Source organism: Cylas formicarius, unplaced genomic scaffold, assembly GCF_029955315.1.
Source record: "Cylas formicarius isolate icCylForm1 unplaced genomic scaffold, icCylForm1.1 PGA_scaffold_10__41_contigs__length_53128322, whole genome shotgun sequence".
Lineage (NCBI taxonomy): Eukaryota > Metazoa > Arthropoda > Insecta > Coleoptera > Brentidae > Cylas > Cylas formicarius.
The window spans coordinates 49045652-49063659 of record NW_026844214.1 but is presented as its reverse complement, the minus strand read 5'-3'; the positions used below and the strand labels follow the sequence as shown (position 1 = coordinate 49063659).

At 35.5% G+C, this 18008-nt stretch overlaps 1 protein-coding gene across 5 annotated transcripts in view; it reads right to left on the bottom strand.

Annotated features, from left to right (window-relative positions):
• Window positions 1–397: 397 nt before the first annotated feature.
• The window catches only part of LOC132701659 (uncharacterized), a 39927-nt gene continuing 22316 nt past the window's right edge, over window positions 398–18008 (bottom strand). For all 5 annotated transcript variants that reach the window (XM_060669768.1, XM_060669778.1, XM_060669753.1 and 2 more), the window contains exons 6-8: window positions 10355–10868; window positions 8121–8356; window positions 398–1123 (exon numbers count right to left, since the gene is read on the bottom strand). In XM_060669768.1, coding sequence (XP_060525751.1) covers window positions 796–1123; window positions 8121–8356; window positions 10355–10868 — 1078 coding nt within the window. In that variant the 3' untranslated portion in view covers window positions 398–795. The remainder of the gene's footprint in view (window positions 1124–8120; window positions 8357–10354; window positions 10869–18008) is intronic.

The window sequence follows — 18008 nt, the reverse complement described above, 5'->3', positions numbered from 1 at the left end:
TGGAAATGGCGTCACATGTTTAGTCCAAATTTTCGCGTCCGCATGCAAAATTTAAAAAACATTTAGGGCAAAATTTGATCTTAAGTCTGGAAATTTTGAAATTTCTTCTTCTACAATTCGAAATTAAAAAAAACTAAAGGATAAAATATCGTCTTTTAACTCGAAATTTTGAAGTTTCTTGTTCACCAATTCGAAATTTTAAAATTTCAAAAAACGTTTAAGCCAAAATTTCATCTTTCATCTGGAAATTCCGAAATTCCTTGTTTTCGGATAAAATTTCTTTTAACGCGAAATTTTAAAGTGTCATAAAACTTTTAAGGCAGCATTTCCTCTGTTTTTTGAAATTTTGAAATTTCAACTCGAAATTGTAAATTTTCAGAAAACTTTTAAGGAAGATTTTACTGTTTTTATAGCGGGAATTTAAATTTTATTTGGTCTACAGTTCGACATGTTTAAATTTCAGAAATCGTTTAAAGCAACGGTTAGTGCTTTATCTCGAAATTTTGAAATTTTAAAATTATGTGCAACTCGAAATTTTAAAATTTCGAAAAACGTTTAAGGTAAAATTTGATCTGTTAACTCGAAAATTTGATACTAACTCGATATTTTAAATGTACGATTTATTAATTTTTTAATATCAGAAAATTTCGAAAGTATTTGTTCTCCGATAAAATTTCCAGCCGTAAGTCATGAATATTTACGATTCGGAAAAAGTTAATATAAAATTTGCGATTTCAATAAACAAAATTTAAGGATTAGGTATTTATTTTTTGGCGATAAAAATCACTCTGGACATCACGAAAACGCGAACAGAACGACGAGGACGGGAACGGTAACGACGCAAATCGCGTAGAGCGCCGTTCTGGGTTCGCACTCGGACTCCACGATGTACTCTTCGTTCCACAGGGTCTCGTTCTCTTTGACCGGCAACTCCAGCACCAGTTTTTCCGACGAGAAAAAGTTCAAGTCCACCTCGCACACGTCCGAACTGTTCCTGCACGAGGCGATCGGATTCGAAACGTCGTACACCGCCTTGTTCAAGTGGAACTGAACTCGTATGTAATTCGGTTGCACTTCGTTCTCGCTATTGAAGACGAAGAAGTAGTAACCGTTGACGGGTACCCTAAACGAACGAACAAACCGTGAGAGAGGAAAAATACAAAGGTGGAGTGATATGGACGAAATTACTTTTACAGAATAATAAATAAATAAATAAATAATCGATTATTGACCGCTTATAAATACAAAAACGTATTTTTGAAGTCAGGAAGAGTACATACATTTTACATATACGAGAGCAGCGCCAAAATTTGCCGCCCTGAATTTGAAAGAAACAAAGTAGAGTAACATTTTTTTCTTATTTTTCAATATAATCCCCCTTAACTTCAATACACTTATAACATCTCTTTATTAACAACTCAATCTTTTTAAAAAAATATTCTTTTGGTTTGTCTGCAAAATGAGCTAAAACAGCCTCTTTTAACTCAACTTCGTCGTTAAACCGCGATCCACGTAAGTCCTTTTTCAAATATCCAAACAAATAATAGTCGCTGGGGGGCCATATCTGAACTATGGGGAGGATGATCTAACTGTTGGAACCCTCTCACTCTAAAATGGCAGCTTGTGCAACCCCCAGCAATACGGACAGGTGCATTATCGTGCAAAAGACGCACGCCTCTGGTCAGTTTTCCTCGACGTTTTACACGTATGCAGTCTCGCAATTTGTGTAATAATGATTCGTAATATTTACCATTGACAGTTTCTTTAAAATCTATCCAAAGAATTCCTTCACAATACCAAAAGATCGTGGCCATCACCTTTTTTGTTGACTGGCAGACAGAATTTTCTTGGAGGTCCTTCACCTTTAAGGCGCCACTCCATTGATTCTTTTTTAGATAGAGGGTCATAATAGAGAACCATAGTTTCATCTCCCGTCACAATAGTTTCTATCACAGGCTTCGGTTCCGACCCACAGAGTTCCAAAAAAGATCGCGCACACTCGACACGGCGTTGTTTTTGAATAGCCGAAAGGTTTTTAGGAACCCATCTTGGACTACCTAAATGACGAAGACTTGTATCAGAAAGCTTAGCAATTTCTTTGACCTTTAAACGTCGATCACTCAATACCACCCCTTCCACAATCGCAACAATATCTTCCGTTATCATCTTCAAGGGACTCCTGCCCCATCCGCAACCGTTTTGACCATTCTTTCATTACAGAATAAGAAGGAGAACTTTGGCCGTACACAGCCTTTCTTTAATAATTTTAGGTGCTAACCCTTCTTTTGTCAAAAACTTTATGACTGCTCTATACTCAATTTGCGATATTTGCGACACTTTTTCGGACACGTCTTGTTTAAAATGCTGTTAATAAGCTGCATCTATGTCAGGCCGGGAAATTTTGCCGCTAACCTCGTAAACAGTTAAACCAATGTAACCAGAAAGTAAAACTTTGTATACATAGGTACACTCTAAGAATAATTAATTTATAAAACAACTTACATCTACTGTGCCTGATGTGTAACAAATTCGTTTATAGAATAGAAGCAATGCTGATAATTGTTTGAATTTTTTAATGGAAAGTCATTTAACATCCATATTTTTGGACCGAAAAAAGTGTTTGAAAAAATATTATACAAATCTAGATTAAGTTTATTTTTTGTGTAGTACACAACTTCGATCTTAATGTTATGATATTGTCAGCTGTTCGAGTCATGTGAGTGGATTTCAACTAAAGTTTGGAGAATAAACATACGTGATAACGTAAGTATTTTCAATTTTTTCAATATTCTGAAATCTAAAGGCTCTCTCGACTTCCGTCGCGTTCCCTCACAATAATAGCCCATATAATAATAATAACAATGCAATGTCTAATTTACAATTTAACAAATTACAATTTACAAAAAAAGAAAATGTGTTAAAAATTGAATAGAAAATTTTAGGACTGAACTTGCAATTTGCTTGTTGGCTGAACATTTCTTGGCTTTTTTTTTTTTTTTTTTTTGAAGTTTCATGGTGATAAGGCTTTTAAAGAGAGAGGAACGGTATTGTAAAGTTTATAAACGTTATAGGAGAAGCTTCTTTAAAAAACAGACGTCTTGTGTGGTGGTGGAGAGATACGACCCCTAAATCTAACGTTCAATCTGTGAACATCTGTCCGATATGTCATTTTGTTTGTCAAGTAAGGAGGACTGTTATTAAAAATAATGTTGTGAAAAAATACTAAGGAATGTAGTCTACGCCTATTCTGCATATTCAACCACTTAGCATCCTGTAGTTTGTGTGAGACTGGAAAATATTTTCTTATGCCATAAATTAACCGCAAACAGTTTTTTTGTACTCGTACTGAAGTGGCTTTTACTTGATGAAACTCCATTTAAAATAGTTAAATAAGAACAAACGTTGTTCAGATTTTCACATAAATATATTTAAATGACAGCTGTTTCGGCAACACCGTGCCTTTATCAAATACGAATATCAAACGGTACCGATGTTTATAAATACAAAATAGGTAGTAATTACTTCATGTGAGGTATTACATTGAGATTTAACAAGGGGGATGCATTTAAATCCAGTTCAAATACATTCGAACCTCTCATCTTATTAATCTCCATAGCTTCTAGTAAATTTAATTTTCTACTTTTTGAAACAGTGTGTAAAATATCGAAATTGTCGTCAAAATTGTGTTTGTCTAAATTTAAATGTATAGCGTCATTAGAATCTGAACTATTGTTTTTAAATGATCGTCGATGTTCGTTGATACGTTTTTTGAAAGATCTACCTGTTTGTCTAATATAAATCTTAGAACATGATCCGCAAATTAATCTATAGACTCCAGAATTCTGGGATCTATTAGATGTAGATTTATTGTTTTTAACAAATTTTCCTAGGGTGTTACTAGTTTTAAAAGCAATTTTGAGACCACATTTCGAGAGATCATCTGAAACTTTATTACTAGGTTCTCCTATGTATGTTAATGTTTTAAAACCTTAAGAGAAGCTATGGAGATTAATAAGATGAGAGATTCGAATGTATTACTTAATGACCAACTGGATTTGAATGGATCCCCCTTGTTAAATCTCGACGTAATACTTCACATTAAGTAATTACTACCTGTTTTGTATTTATAAACATCGGTACCGTTTGATATTCGCATTTGATAAAGGCACGGTGTTGCCGAAATAGCTGTCATTTAAATATATTTATGTGAAAATCTGAACAACGTTCATTTAACTATTTTTTGTACTCTCTCAATTCTATATGTGTCAATTTTATCTAGGGACGGGCCATATAAAATGTCACAATAGTTAAAGTAACTTAACACTAGAGAATCCTTTAATTTAATCTTTTGAGCATCAGACAATAAATGGCGATGCGGATAAAGCAACTTTAAGTAAAAATGATCCCTTTTGTAAATAGCCAACTTGCTCTCTAAAACCGCCACTCACTTTTATGTTAAGTTGAGACACCGAAAGATCCCTATTCTTTCCAAAGAGCATAACAGATGATTTACTTGGATTAATTAACAATCCATGACGTGCTGAAAAATCTGCATTGACCAATTTTTGAGCCGTATACCAAGTACAGGGGTCGAACGAATATAATACCTGGGTGTCATCAGCATAAAAATATCCTGTAACATTTTTCATGCAGATAACAGTGGCACCAGTATGGAACCTTGCGGCACACCGCAACTAACGGTTTCTCTAGCCGAATGATCTAAACTTGTTTCAACATACTGCGTTCGATCATCAAGATAACTTTTTATTAGCTTTATCGCAACACCCTAAAACCCGACATAATTTAAAATAGCAAACAGGGGTTCGTGATATATAGTGTCGAATGCCTTCGAATAGTCCAAAAGCACTAAAACGGATGACTGACCCGAATCTATTGATTTTATAATGTCATCTGTAATACTCAAAAGCGCCGTTACTCAACTGTATCCAGACCGATACCCTGACTGGTTTGAAGGCAAAACGTTATTAGTTTCCGTATTTGGTTATTCATAATCTTTTCTAGGAGTTTAGACAGGCAAAATACTGATGAGTCTTAATTCATTAAAACTATCTACTTTAATATTTTTGGGAGGTGGAGTAATACGTGCAACTTTCCATTCATCTGGAAATACGCCTTCCACGAAGCATGACTTTACTACGAGCCCTAACAACTAAATGTTCGGAATTATTTTTTATGTCGCATGAATTACATAGCAAAATAACGTAAACATACCAAATTTGCTGACAAATAAATATTCGGACGCGAATGTATATTGACCAAGAAATCAATGCTACCCATGCATTGATGGTAAAATGTAGTGTGCTTAGATAAATGAGATGTCAGTTCGGGTTGTATCTTTCAAGTTTGTATAATAGTTGATAAGAAAATGACGCGTGGTGTTGCAATAAACAGAAAAGTTCGAGAAATTATCATATCTCAGTACTGCAGAGGTAAATCAATGCAAAAAATTTCAAGTGACTCGAGTATTGCAAAATCAACAGTCGGGGATATTATAAAAAAGTATGAAGAGACAGCTAGTGTTAACGTTCGTGATAAAAGTTCAGGCCGACCCCGTAAAATTACTGAAAGAGATCGTCGTATTCTGGTCAAGACTTGGAAAACTAGCAGACGAAGCGTCTTACAACAAATTCAAGTCCAATGGAATCACGAGGCAAACTTAAATGTCTCCAGGGAATGTTGTAGACAATGGATGCATAAGTCTGGTTTGGGTTTTTATAAGGTAAGTTTATAATTTTTCCTGTTTCAATATAAAAATTATTGATATTCTATGATGTTAAAGGCAAAGGAAAAACCATTATTAACGTCTATTCAGAAGAAAAAACGTTTGGATTGGGCAAAATCTAAAATATCCTGGACAACGGAAACATGGAGGAACGTTATCTTCAGCGACGAATCAAAATTTGATGTGTGTGTAGGCGATTTTCGAAAAAGGGTGATTCGTACAAAATCAGAAGCCTTTCACAACCATTATCTAAAGCGCACGGTAAAACTTCCACAATTCATTGATGGTACTGTGAATACCAACAAATTTTATCAAGAAGTTTGATTCCACAATAGAACGGACTTTTGGAAATGAAATGAATACTACGAAACAACAAAATAGTGGTTTGGGGACCATACTATGAAAGTTTTATCGTGGCCATCAAGTAGCCCCGACTTGAATATTATTGAAACTTTATGGCATCGGATGAAAAAGACTTTGCGTAACAATCCTCAGCGTACAGTTCCAACATTAAAACACTTTCACCCCCGAATATTACAAGACTTTGGTAGATTCCACGCCAAAACGAATAAAAGCTGTTATTGCCGCGAAAGGTGATGTTACTTTTAAAGTAAAAGATTTAAGTGCGTCCGAATATTTATTTGTCAGCAAATTCGGTATGTTTTTGATATTTTGATATGTAATTTATGTGAAATAAAAAAATAATTCATTACGATAGCACTTTTTGGTATAAAAATAAGTGCGCGATTTCATTTTTCAATCGAAAAGGCAAGAAAAATCAATTTAAAATAAGTATAAATATGTCTTCTGATTATTTCTTACATCGTCCGAACAATTAGTTGTTAGGGCTCGTATATTAGTAAGAATAGAATTCTGGGGCAGCACATTACCAACATTTCTATATTTATGAAATCTAAACTAGATGCGAATGATTGAATACTACAAACTTGCTTATTTTTTTTCCAAAGAACTTTACTATTACTTTCATTAGAGACACATTCTAGATATATTTTATATTCATCTTTAATTGCTATGTTAGTTTGGTTTCGCAGTTGTCTATAGCTATCCCAATGACAATTAGTTTTTGTAGTTTTGTACTTTTTAAAAGCTTTATCTCTCAGCTAAATCAGAACTTCCACAGTATCTGCTAACCATGCTGGTTTTTGCATTTTTATTTATATAGTTCTCAAGGGAGCCAAAACTTCAAAGATATTTTTTTAATAAAATATTGAAATACAATACTTTTTGATTAATGTTAGAAATCAGCCAGTAAATCTTTATCAATCCATCATATTTTTCATTGTCCATAATTATTTCAGTATTTAAAGTGAAATGATCTGAAATTTGGGGCACATTTTTTATCGAAAAGGGATAATTTTCTTCTTTAGTTAGTAAAATTAAATCTATTAAACTACCACTCTACCAGACACTGTGGAACAGTGCAAAATAAATTATACGGAGAGTGCTTTGCGAGATGGCACCTCACAGTTGTCTCAGAACAAAAACCTGAGAAGACAATTTACCGCACAGGTAGTCTATATGAGGCGACCAGGTTAAAAACGCATCTAGGTAAACACCAAGGAGTTTGACCGGTTCAGATTTTTTACTTCTTCTATTGGTATTGAAAATTATTTTGTTTTATCGAAACTTAATTTAATTTTATTTGCAGAGAACCACTGTTCAATCATGGAGAGTGTAGTGACAGCATTTTTATTTAAATTCGTTAGATCTTTCTCGGATTCAATCAATGATGTGTCATCCGCAATCGACGGAGCCAAAAGCCACGTTTAAGCCAATACTATATCCCGATTTTAATAAAAAATAACGATTTAATACCTACATTAAATCTAGGTATTCACTTAGAAAAACTTCAACTCGAAGATATTCAAGAATTAAGGGATCGTGCAATTATAAGCAAGCGAACTACTCCGCTTGAAGAAATCATCGATTTGGACAATTATGAACTACATTTTGCTGGTGATTTCCGGTGGCTACCTGATCTACAGAAAATGCCGCCCAATGTTAAGAAGAAAGAAGGCTAGCAACCGGTGCTAGCCTAACGGTATTCGTAAGGCTGGAAGAGTTATGTCATCATCTAAGTCTAGGAATGCTGACGCCAGAAAAGCTGACGCTGCTACGCTTTTAATATTTTTGTCTACTCATTGTAGTTAATGTCAACTATGTTCATCATTTAATAAAAATTACTTTTTAAAAATGTCTTATCGAATAAGTTAACTGGCGCAGTCAGTAGGATAATATTATGTTAATTTTAAGGTTCATTACTGTTAAGTTCGTATTATATTTAAAAACGGTGTTGTCGTATCGAATAAGTTAACTCGCGCAAAAAGTCGAGGAAAACCCGGCAAACGGGCCTTACCTGTAGGTGATGGAGTTGGCCAGATAAGTCTCCTCGGCTTGGGTCTCGCTCAATTCGCGGCGACAGTTGTGGTGGGGCGTGAGGGGCAAATTTAGAATCAAACCCGCGCAATTCAACAGCGCTTCTTCCGAACTCGAAAACGACGACCAAAACTCGCTGTTGCTCATGTCATTATCCGTGGTCTCGTTAATGACGCCCCTGTGTTCGGCGATGCCGTCGGGACGCGGGGTAAATCCCTTCAATAATAAGGCCCACAGATAAACAATCGAATTTTAATAAACAGTCTTAGATGAAACCCGTCAAGATAATAATATGCCTCGAGAATCGAGACTAAACCTTCTTTATCTGTTCTCTGTTTTTCGTAGAGGACTTTTGGGGGAGTTTTTGAGGGCGGATAATTTTCGAACGGTTAGAACCACGTGCTTCAAATTTTCCTCCGTTCTAGTGCTAGGCAGTCCGCAGCTGCCCGCAAAATATCGAGCCGATCCGACTCCCGGCGGCCATGTTGCCTACAATTTTTGGATTTTCTTCGGAGAGTCTCTACGAAGCAACGTAAGTGTCCGAAATTTAGAGGTATCTAGTTGAAGTTCCGCAGAAATTTAAAGTTTCCTCCTCGGAATGGAACCTATTAAAACTGAGCAGGATCGGATGTGGCAAAGTATTCTTTAAGAAAATTATCCTCCTATTGACAAAATTCTTCATCCGGAAGATGCATGAGATTCGTCGCAATAAGCAAAAATATCGCTTAATCAAAATTTTACAGGGTGTGTCTGTTATGGACAGATAAGCGAACATCTACACGATGATGATGATGATGAATATATGATATTTTTTTCTTTTATCGCTTATTAGACGAAGTAATAATTATATTTGGACGTGCTAAACTAATTATCGCCAAATTTTGTAGACAATAACAAAGATTTTTTTTTCAAAGAAATTTCTACTGACTATTGTAATACTTTTTAAAAATCTTCCGGATTCCTCCTGCGTTTTGGCTGAGTCGAAATCGCTAATCATCCTGTTGGCTTCGTCAGAGATTGACTGAAACTGGTTCGCCTTTTATTCTGTACCTGCTTATATATTGTTTGAGGGGAGAGGAGCATAAACACCGTCTCGGATGACTGATTCCCATATTGGTGAGACGTATAGATTTTTAGTTGGTGGAAGAATTGATTTCAAGCAAGAATTTTAGTTTTATCGAATAAAATTTTATTTTCGGTTTTGTGATTCTGTTCGGTAACTGCTGATTTGCCTTAGTCTTAAGGCTCTTTCACGTTGTTTGAGCCTAATTCATATTTTTTATGTGGTCCCTCCAATGTTGCCGCATATGCATGGAATGCTGTAAACTCCTGGCATCTCAAATGGAATTTTGTCTTTCGAGGATCGAAGACTTTGAGAGAGTTTTGAACAAGTGGTACATCTGGTTTTGACGTTATATTTCTTTCGAACTTTTGACAGTGGCAAGTGTAGGATTGCTTTCGGTCTAATTGCTATTGGAGGTGAAGTGTATTTTGTGTTGGAACGGTTAATATCTTTAATGTGGAAATTATTAGAGAGAAGAGCAAAGGTAAGGTGTTTTAATTCTGTTTTCAGTGAATCGGGTTGAGATAGTTTTACGGCTCTGTAAAGAGGAAAGTTGATAAACGACGATTTTTGGGCCGGATGATAATGTGACCATGCATTAAGTTATCGGTCTGTGTGCGTAGGTTTTCTGTAAACACAATGACCCAATGTTACCAGAAATTCTTGACCATGAGGCCAAATAAAAGTATTATGGACGTAGCCTTTGCATAATTTTGGTTTTAGATGGAAAGTGTCGAGAGCTTTCTTCTCAAAGGCGTTCATAAATATATTCGGGATGACTGGTGATAGTGGAGAACCCATAGCTCTTCCCGACTAACCAGTTTTTGTTATACCTGGATAAATTAAACTATTAGTGATCAAATCGACTTTCGTCAAATGACCTAATGTTAGGTAAGAATATCTAAGAATGGGAGGTTATTGTTAGTTTCTAATTCAGTGGTAAAACGTATTTTAGGGTGTATTGTCTAAGAAAATCTACTAGGGATTCTTGACCATGAGGCCAAATAACAAAAGTATCATCATTATCATATCATAAATTGATTAAAAAAATGTGCATTAGGGGATTAGAGATCGAGAAACGCGACTAATACGCGAATTCTTGGCAAGATGAAGTTTTCGATTAAGTGAATAAAGGCGAACGAATGTCTCACCTCCTCAATACCTCGATCGTTGACTCCGTCGTCTTCGTTGAGGTCGTGGTAGGCCGTTTCGACGGCCCTGCGACGGCGACGCTTCTCGTCGTCGATGTTCTCGTTGTATTGGACGACGGGTTTGTGATAATGGCGCCCCCTGGTGCCGAACGAATGCTCGTGAGTTTTATTCACTCCGACGAATTGCTGATTCAGTTTTTCCAAAATTTGCGCGCCTTTCTCGCCGAGATTTCGCAATCTTTCGAAAATATCTTTGAATATTTCCTGCGAGGTCGCAGGAACGCCCACAGGATCGGTCGGCGCCTGAATGTTGATATTTTCCGTTTCCATTTCGGCTATCGTCGAGTTTCTTTTGAAGTGGGGATGGACCTCTTCGGCTTTGGTGCCCTTTTTCTTTTTCTGTTTTAAGCGTATCGCTTCCAATATGGTTTTCATAAGTTTCGAGTCGGTTAAGTCCGATGTGTCGACGTTGTTGGGTAGCGTGTAATTTTCCTTGTTCAGTTCGTGTAAGGGACTAAACGAAAAAGGAAAGGTTTTCGAATTTTTCTTTCTTTAGTAAGCGAACTGATGAAAAGGCAAAAGAATAAACATCATTAATGAGAAATGATCTATAACAATTTTTATTTTTTTGACATTCTTATAAAACCGCAAAGATTGTTTGTTCCGTTACGAGAAAAAGGTGGTGCATTTAAGATGCTCCTACAGCTTATCCCAATAAGTACGATACTGAAGAAAAAAAGTTAAATACAAAAAGCGTTGACCCTAAGTATATATTTTATTTATAGTACTCATGAATATTTTAAAAAATTCTCATTATACGCTGGTTTTTGACTATTTTTTGTTATATAGCTTACGAAATTTTGAGTAGTTTTCGAGAAAAATAAACTTTTGTATTTTTTTGCGGAAAAACACGTCTTGGGGAAAATGTCTACTAAAATTGGGAATTTTTATTATGGACCCATGGAAGTAGTTAATATTTAATGCTTCGTGTATTTAGCACTTTTAGGGGGTTGGGGATTTAATTCTGTATCATGTCATATATATATATATATATATATATATATATATATATATATATATATATATATATATATATATATATATATATATATATATATATATATAGGGTTTTTCACTTAAAACTCCGCACGCCAATAACTCCAAAACGAAAAGAAATATTTCATTTATGTAAAAAGTAGTCAAAGTGTGGGGTCAAGTAGATATTTCCTAAAGTTTAAAAAATTCGACGCCTGCAAAGAGCTGGGCGTCACGACGCGTCGAAAAATTATTCGATTGCAGAGACTTTGGAAATACGCGCATACAAAAGTACTTATTATTTAAAAACTTTTTTGATATTTACTCACACTTATTTACTTTACCCGTTTCTAAGTTATACCGATTTAAAGTAAACATTTCTTGATTAATAAAAAATGTGATTAACGCTTATTTTGACATAATGCCCAAATACTAACGAGGTATTTGAACCGAGAATATCCCAATAGATGGTTTGGTACTAATGGACCGGTAAGGTGGCCGGCGAGGTCCCCGGACATTACACCACCAGATTATTTTCTTTGGGGCTACCTAAAAAACGTTATCTATGAAGAACCTATCGAAGATATGGCTGATCTCATTAACAAAATTAGTGCAGCGTGTGCCGCTATCACAAGAAGGACTCTACTACAAGTGACCCAAGCTCATCTGTTAAAAGTTTTTGATAGTTGTGTTCGAGCAGATGGACATAATTTTGAACAAAATTTTTGAAATGTCTTATTATGTAGTTAATTGCAATAATAATTTTGGTTATTATCTTGTAGGTATTTTACTGTTTTTTCATTTATTTATCATGTTATCAGAACTAAATCGATAAAAAATAATAAATAAAATCCATACTAAAATAGTTGAAATCTATTGTTTGTAATTGCACTTAAAACAACTGCGACAACAATGGTTGCCATAATAACTAACATTCATGGCATACTTGTAAAAATAAGCGTTAATCGCATTTTTTATTAATCAAGAAATGTTTACTTTAAATCGGTATAACTTAGAAACGGGTAAAGTAAATAAGTTTGAGTAAATAACAAAAAAGTTTTTAAATAATATGTACTTTTGTATGCGCGTATTTCCAAAGTCTCTGCAATCGAATAATTTTTCGACGCGTCGCGACGCCCAGCTCTTTGCAGGCGTCGAATTTTTTAAACTTTAGGAAATATCTACTTGACCCCACACTTTGACTACTTTTTACATAAATTAAATATTTCTTTTCGTTTTGGAGTTATTGGCGTGCGGAGTTTTAAGTGAAAAACCCTTAAGACAGTCAAAACCACCGCAACCAAACTTAAGCAGAGAAGAAATGCAAGCCTTAAGGAATCTAAACAAAAACGTAAACATTCTAATAATGCCAGCAGACAAAGGAAATGCCACTGTCGTCATGAATACGTCGGATTATAATGCAAAATTGGAGGATATTTTGAACGACCCAATATACAAACTAGTCACCAGAGATCCCACGACATATTTGGAAAAAACAACTAAGTCCAAAATTCTCGATTCATCAATAAACGAGGATACAAAGAAGAAACTTATTCCGAGGGAAAAATCGAGTCGTTGCCCAAAATTCTACGGGCTCCCAAAGATCCATAAAGACGAGGTTCCCCTGCGTCCAATCGTAAGCGCCTTTAACTCACCATTATGCAAGCTGGAAAAACATCTGGCCAGTGCACTTCAGCCTATAGTGGAAAAGGCAGATTCCTATGTTAAAAACTCAGAACATTTCACTCAGATTTTAGGTTCTCTCAGGATGGACAAGGACGACATTATGGCAAGTTTCGATGTCAAATCCCTCTACCCGAGTATTCCAGTAGAAGAGGCACTCTTGCTTATAGAAGAAAACGAAGATCTTCCGCCATACATAATGGATCTGTCAAGACATTGCCTGAAAAACGCTTACTTTATGCACAACGGGAAAATTTACCGACAAATAGATGGAGCAGCAATGGGATCATCTCTCTCACCTGTGATTGCCAACCTCTTCATGATTTACTTCGAAAAGAAAGCAATAGAGAAGGCAAATCTGAAGCCAAAACTATGGACAAGATACGTTGATGACGTATTTGTTGTATGGCCTTTTGGCAAGGATTCAATTTACAATAGAACTTGAAGAGGATAACAGTCTGCACTTTTTAGATGTGCACATCACAAGGACCGAAGATGGACACTTGGAACACACTGTCTATAGAAAACCAACACACACTAATAGATATCTGAACGCTAAATCTCATCACCACCCATCACAGATACAGGCAGTGGCAAATACATTAATTGCTCGGTCCTTCAGGCTCACAAACGAGAGGAACAGAGATAAAGAACTGAAGAAAATTAGTACCTGTCTTCGACAAAACGGATACCAAAGGCATACCATCAGCAAGGCAATCAGTAAACAACAACAGCCGCAACAGAGAATGCAGGACGAGACCCAACGAAGATCGATCGCTGTCCTGCCATACATCAAGGGGGTTACTGACAAAATCGGCCGAATATTACGGAAACACGACATATCAACGGCATATAAACCTGACCATACCATCGGAGCAATACTAAGAAACCCAAAACAAAAAATTACTCTGGAAAACCAAGGAGTATACAGTGTAGCATGCGGATCGTGCAGCCTGACGTATGTGGGACAGACCAACAGAAGGATTTCAGCCAGGCTCGAGGAACATCGTTTAGCCATAAGAAACAAACAAACAACATCTGCTTTGTTTCAGCACCAACATCAGACAGGCCATAAAATTGATTTCGGCACTTGCAAACAAATAGCTAATATTCCTGATTTTAGGACTAGGATTATACGAGAGGCCATTGAAATAGAAAAGTCGGGACACCTCAATACGAGAGACGACGCTTTGCATTTATCCAACACGTGGAGAACGATGATCAAACAGCAGAGCGATACGCAGCAGCCAACGGGGACATCGCAACTACGATCGGGCGAAATTAACAACGCGACAATTCAGGGGGCGGAGCCACCTCCCCCCACGCACAAGCAGCACCGTTACCATCTCCGGCGCAGAGTATAAATACCGCACGCACCGCCGATAACCTCCCAGTGTTCGAAGTGTTTTCGGAGCGCGAGCATTGAAGATGCCAAGTGAGATTTTGGCGAAACGTCTGCAGGATTCCAGTCGGATGCAAGATTTGCAGGATTCCAGTCGGATGCAGCATTCCAGTCGGAGTTCAACGAGCGAACGGATGATATCCCGGAATATAGTGTCATCATATATATATATATATATATATATATATATATATATATATATATATATATATATATATATATATATATATATATATATATATATATATATATATATATATATGATGATTTGCAGGATTCCAGTCGGATGCAGGATTCCAGTCGGAGTTCAACGAGCGAACGGATGATATCCCGGAATATAGTGTCATCATATATATATATATATATATATATATATATATATATATATATATATATATATATATATATATTTTGACTCATGCAAAGCTTTGTTAGAGTGATTAGCTCTTCAATCAAGTGTAGCCGAACATATATTTAACAATAATCATAAGTAATTTAAAATTAGTTAAACAGGTAAATAATAGTAGAAAATTAGGTGCCTACGAAAGCTTAGAAATTGTTAAGAGAGGGAATAAGGCACTGAACAAGGACAGAGGTCCAAGCCCATTTAGCCCATTATACGCGCTGATTGGTTGCGTGAACAGTGCGTAATCCCCTCTCCCGATGTGTATATATATATAGAGAGCATTTGTTATTAAGTTTAGTTTTAATCTTCTCCTAAAGATGCCAACTTGGTTGGCGAAACGCGCGTCGAGTACGTATCCCGTACACGTTCAAGATCACGTGATTCGTGAAAAAAAATGTTTTGGTGGGTGGGTGTCCGTCTTGCATGAAAAAACCTATACTCTCTTAGTATTTCTTATGTAACATTCATGAACATGAAGATCATTTCTTCTTTTAAAGAAATTGTTGAAAATAAAAATAAAAACTGTGTATTTCTGTCCAGGCAAAGATTTTACAGCAATGTAAGCACAAATTATATTTCAAAACCCTGTATTGAAACATTATAAAAACTGGTATAGTTGGATTCTAAGTACTCCTGAATAAGTATTCGTTGCCTTAAAAAAAAATCCCTAATAGCACTTCTCTCTTGTCTCTCTTTTGTTAAATAGTCTCAGTTGGCTGTGACTTTAAATTGAAGCAATAAGCAAAACATGGTTTTAGTGCATTTTTCAGAGACCTATCAAACAAAAAAAAAAGAAAATTAAACCATAAACAAAGATTTTACAAAGGTGTACAGTTCTTAAGTGGGACACACTGTATAATGCATAATTCGGAAGGGGATTTAACTTGCTCTTAGAATAGGTGATAATATACAGGATGTTCTACTTAAAAACGTGCATTGTTCAATATGTTTTTATCTCGCAGGTAAATCATTTGTTATAAACAACCCTGTATGATTCGTAACTAATTCCAAAGAACTACTGTACAGTACCTTCCTAAGCTACGTTCAAAATTTTAACTTTCTACTGGCTCCAGTGTCGTAGTAACACAAATTTGATTGAAACTATGTTTTGGTTGAAAAAATAAAGAAAACAATAAATTTATTTCACTAAAGACAATTACAAGAACGCATTATTGAAAAACAATTATAAAGTATTAGCGGACCGGAAAAGGCAATAAAAGCGGCAACGTCGCAACATTAAACATTTTTAGATCGATAGAACATCGCCGCGTATGGAACTAACCAAATTTTTATTACAATCCGCAGTAAAAGTCCCAAGGTATGGTCTGTTCATAGATATAAGAAAGTGATCAATTGCTTTTAAATGGGATTATCCAAGGGTGGTCATTAACATAAAATGCAACAAGATTATTACCTAAAGTTTCGGAATTTAAATTCAGGTAAAATTGTGGTCCGTGATAGAAAATAATTTTATACCTACCTGTGTTTAATATTCTTTGGTTTGGTATACTACTTAGTTTAAGTTTATTAGTAATCATTCTTATTTCGTGCGTTGAATCGTGTGCGAATTATGCAAAACATGTGCGAGTCTAGTGTATCTCAGGAGATGCTCCCGCCCAAATGTAGAAAAACGGGACTATTGAGACTAAGGAAGTTATAAACAATGTTTATTTGACTCTCATTGAACGTGGTGCCAGCATGCAAGCATCTTTAGAAGAAACGGCCATATTGACGAAAATTCCAACATCAACTGTATGGAAAATTGTGAATAATCCCATTTCAGCGAGGAAAAAAACAAGCGATGCTGACATTTTGTCGAGTGTAGATGAACGCGTTCCTACATTAAATATCTTAATTAGGAGGCTTTAAAAAGATGAAACCGGTGTTAAATGTAGCAGTACTACCTTATGGAAGTGTATTCAACACATGGGTTTTAGATTTAAAAAAATGACAAAAGGCAAGTTTTAATGGAACCTTTTAGAATTCAGAAATGGCGACTGGAATATCTAGAAAAAATTAGGATTTACAGAGAACAACAAAGGCCAATTATTTACTTGGATGAAACCTGGTTCGACACTTATGATACCCGGAAAAGGGTTGGGTTGACTCAACTGATAAGCGTAAAACAAACGCGTCATCAGAAAGAGGGTAAAAGAATAACTATTTTGTATGCTGGCTCTAATGATGGTTGGATTCCAAACGGACTTTCTCTGTCTGCGAAAAATATTAAAAATTCTTCTCTGGATTACCATGAAGACACCACCGCTAATTTATTTGAAAGTTGGTTTTAAAACAAACTAGTTCCAAACATTCCTCCTAATAGCGTCATTGTAATGGACAATGTAAGTTATCACAGTAGATAGTTGACTAAAACCCTTTCCTCATGTGAGACAAAAGCAACAACCCAAAACTACATGTATAATAACGACATTTATTTTCCCGAAAATTATACCAAAAAGCAATTAATTGAGGTTCTACAAAGCTTGAACCTACAAAAGGAATACGTCTGTGATAATTATGCAAAAAATCTTGGGCATACAGTTTTAAAGCTTCCACCTTACCACTGTATATTTAATCCCATTGAATATGTTTGGCACCAACTGAAATCTGCCATTCGTCGTAACAATGTTTTTCCCCGTGTTAACTCCAATGTCCTCAAACTTATAGAAACCGGAGTTTTTAACATCCCTCCACAAAGTTGGGCAAATTCTGTTAAACATATAGAAAAAGCAGAACAATCGTATATCCATATTGCAAATAGTATGGAACAAATAATAATTAGAACAGGCGATGATAGTGATAGTGATACTAATATATTACGTGAATAATTTTAAGTAATTTAAGTAGGTAATAAAAATAATTTGTATTTTTTTTAGATTTAAACATAAATACATACATAAATAAATAAATATTGTTTAGTATCTTTCCTAGCAAATCCCCAAATAATTAAATTCTAAGCAAAGTAGGGACCTGTTCGGCCAGATTTCATTGTTATAGCTTGCCCGGGTCTTTCCTTAATTCGTATCAGTTAGTCACTTTCTTATATATATGAACAGACTTTACCATTTATCATCATTTTATATTTTATCTCTCAATCAAGTGGCCACGTAGCATTAAAATTAAAAATA